Genomic DNA, 3,714 nt, shown 5'->3' on the forward strand with positions numbered 1-3,714 from the left:
CTGCTCTAAGATCACAGGAGTGACACAATGGGACTTAATCACTTTTTATAATCAACAAATCATCCAGAGAGCGAGCAAAAACAAGTATTTTAGCTTTGTCTTCTTCTTGTAGGCGGATTTTCTCCATCAGGGTGTTATTATGTTTTGCTTGTAAGACTGACATTCAAAATCTTTTATTCCCTCTGTGATTACTCTATTAAATTCTCTGTAAACTTAACTTTTTTTAAATGTAAAGATTCCTTTATTGCAAAAAAGCTATACAGCACACTAAACATATATTAAATACAATAAATATATAGAAGTAGTAAATGTTTATGCATAATGAAGCTGAATTAATATATACAGAGCTGCAAACTAGTAAAAACAGTCAGGAAAAATAAATTAAGTGGCTATTTGTAGTGTTATGTATTCTAGTGTTATGAAATCTGTCTGAAAATTGCTTATTTTGTCTAGTTATGAGCCAATAGATAAATAAATGAATAAAAGATGCTGTAAGATATAGTTTTACTTGGCTTAAAGGATTACTAATTAATCAATTAACCCTTACACATAAATCTGTTGCCTCCAGCTGCTCTGAGAGCTTCTCTTTCTGCAGCTTTAATGTCGGTGTTTCTGCAGCAGTGCACCAAGAGAGGAAAACAGTGGAGAGGCTTTGTAGAGATGAAATATCAATTTCACTGCACAGCTGGTTTTGGCTGCTTTGTGTATCTGAACTGCTTTTCAGTCAACAGGTGTTATTTTATTTATGCGTCTATGTGTTACTGTATGTTGTAGTATGCGTGCAGCAAGTTGTTCGAACAAATTGCCTCTGGCGGGATCAATAAAGTTGTCTAAATCTGAATCCTTCGTAGTGGGTCCTTACCTTGACGTTAAAGGAGGGCCTGAACAGCTGATCTCTGCTGAGGAAACGAGAGGGAGTGTCCAGCTTCAGGGACGCTTCCCTCTGCAGCGGGTTCATTCTGCCGCCCTCCTGGTTTTGTTTGGGCGTGCCGATGTCCTCTTTGGGTTTCATCTCGTCCAACACGGAGCGGAACACTTTGCTCTGGAAGCGGCCTAAATCCAGCGGGGTGACGGCCTTACCGCTCTGGGGACCCAGTAAAGGGACCTCCGGAGACACATGTGCTGGTGGAGGCATGGCTGTCCTCTGGGAACCACCGACAAAACTCTCATCTTCTCTCTCTGTGGGAGAAATTCAATTTCACTAAGTTGTCTATCATGTTCTTCATGCAGCCAAAGCAAATAAAAATTGCATTTACATCCACAAAAAGGCTTTAGGCAACACTTTTTTAACCTGGTGAGGGTGGCAGGTCAACTAAAAAGCGCCCCTCCTCTGCCCTCTGGCCAGTGCGAGCAGACTCTAGTATCCAGCGCACAGTGACGGCTGGAAGGCCCCATTTCTTTGCTGCCTGGTACTTTGTGCCTTCGGGGCTCTGCAGCACCAGATGAGTGCTGGCCAGCATCCCTTTCTTCTGGTTGGCGAGGCGCACAAAGTAATCCTGGACGCTGCAGGAGGGAGAGAAGATGAAAAGATTTAACACAGGTAGGTCACAATAGACAGGAAGGACACATGAGGATAAAAGCATGCAGGAGAAAGAGAGAGCAGAAATTCATTGTGCTGAACAATGAAGGAGCTCTACATTTATTTAGTCGTGGTATAACCTCACAGCCAAGGAGCTCCTACAGCCGGAAAAATGTACTATGGAAATTCCTCTTTTGACATTCTCGTCCTGAACACAAAACAACTGCTATTACAGTGCAAGTGCAATAAACCGAGAACGTTATACTTGTGATCTATCATGTTAACCAGCTAAAAGTGACAAAACACACTTGTCTGCCTGATGATGTGTCGTCAATGGTGTGGTGATATTGAACTGGTTATTTTATGTGAATTGTTGGGTGGATTTTGGATCTAAAATGACTTGTTTTGTAAATTAAATTAAAAAATTAAAACACACACACACACACAAAAAACCCACTGGCTGCACCTCTGCTGCCCACTAGATGGCGCTTTAAAGGAACACGCTGATAACAACCCTCTGGTTGAGAAAAGCTGATATAAAGCACGTTGAAATTGCCTTAAGTAGAATTAATAATTTGTGCTGTGTATATAAATGTGCCTTTTGTCTGAGACTCTTCAGAAAAAAACACCATACACTCCTGCAGCTCTTAATGTTTATACAGTGTAACCTAAAACAGCATGTGTGGTCAGACTGTTATGTAACCATACTTGGCTCCGAGGTGTTTGGCCAGCTCCACCAAAGACTCCCTCTCTGCGCCGGTGAACTGACTCACAGACAGAACGCAATCTTTGAGAGGAAAACGTCCGTCCAGCACAGGGACAGGGGTGAACAAAGGGTTGGAGGACAGCTGCAGGACACACTCCTTCTCCACACACATGGCCTGAAAATTAACAAGAACAAAACATTTCAACCACGGATCACAAGCACTTTCATATCACAACAAAATGATAAAGAGCAAATATCATTTCACATTAATTAACTGACAATAATTTTCATTATTAAGTAACCTGACAATATTTTTTTGATTGATAAGTTGGAAAAAAAGGTAAATAAAATTTTGAAAAATGACCACCACAAGTCTTCAAATGTCTTGTTTAGCCAAGTGATAGTCTAAAACTCAAAGAAATATGATTTAATAAGAAATTAAAGCAGAAAATTCTCACATTTAAGATGTTGGAACCAGTAAATGTCTGCATTTTAGCCTGATAACTGACCCAAACAATCATTAGATTATCAAAAATGTATGTGTACTCATAATCTTCAGCTCAAAAATTCAGGAAATTGCCTTAAAAATGAGACAAAAGGTAGAGGAAAGAAAAGAAATGAAACTGTCCTGTAAATTGTGCTGTATCTGCATTGAACAGGCGTTGTGATTTTAAGTGTTAGAAAATACTCTATATTGTGAAGCTGTGGTAGTTCAAGTAAAAAGTGACAAACAACACAAAAATCCTTTAACAAAAGACAATTAACAGAAAATAAATACATGCCCCATGGGTCGACTACTTGAATGCGTTGAGAAGTCAACTGATGGCACTAAAATCACCAAAAATGCCACAGCCTCCTCACTACACAGATAAAATAAAAACAGTATGACCATGATCTTACCAGCCAGGTATCAGTGACCACCTCGTCCACTGTGGCCTCCACCAAACAGCCCAACAGCGGGACGACTGCAAAGTCCGCCACAACACGTGTACGACCCATCAGCACCCTGCCTCCGTTTTCTGTCACCAGTAGAGACAGCTGGGTCTCAGCTTCAGCGCCAAAACCCAAAAGGAGGAAACGCTTCCCAAAAAACAGGCCTGCCTGGCTGGCTTCCTGCAGAGTTGAGTCTGTCTCTGGTCCTCTGGTGTGGTTTGGCGTCCAGGATTCGCGGTGAGGCTCTGCAAGTGTACTGATGGACTTCCTGCTGAGTCCCTCTGCCGGTGGGGGCATGTCAACTACAAGACAAAAGGAACATGAGAATAAACAAAACTATATCTTGTAAAATCCCTTGGAAAACTGGATCGTCATCATTTTTTTGGTGCTGCGTTCAGATGCATTTCCCACGATATTTGACCCTTTGAAAACTTGAGGAAATTGATTTCAATTGATTTGATTTCTTTCGAAAACAGGCAATGACCAACTTGGCAAGACAAGTCCTACAAATTGCAAGAAATAAGTGATTGCCTAAAAATTAGTAAAAAAAATTTAA

General features: G+C 40.9%; 1 protein-coding gene across 1 annotated transcript; it reads right to left on the reverse strand.

The window, feature by feature from the left end:
* Nucleotides 1-862: 862 nt before the first annotated feature.
* On the reverse strand, nt 863-3,460 carry LOC121965210 (DNA topoisomerase 2-binding protein 1-A-like; the record flags this gene model as incomplete). The annotated part of the gene is made up of 4 exons (XM_042515366.1): nt 863-1,179; nt 1,292-1,503; nt 2,228-2,400; nt 3,126-3,460. Coding segments are annotated over 4 exons (1,037 nt in total), but the record flags the coding sequence as incomplete, so codon positions are not given.
* Nucleotides 3,461-3,714: the final 254 nt, after the last annotated feature.

The sequence above is a fragment of the Plectropomus leopardus genome, unplaced genomic scaffold (genome assembly GCF_008729295.1).
Source record: "Plectropomus leopardus isolate mb unplaced genomic scaffold, YSFRI_Pleo_2.0 unplaced_scaffold19050, whole genome shotgun sequence".
NCBI lineage: Eukaryota > Metazoa > Chordata > Actinopteri > Perciformes > Serranidae > Plectropomus > Plectropomus leopardus.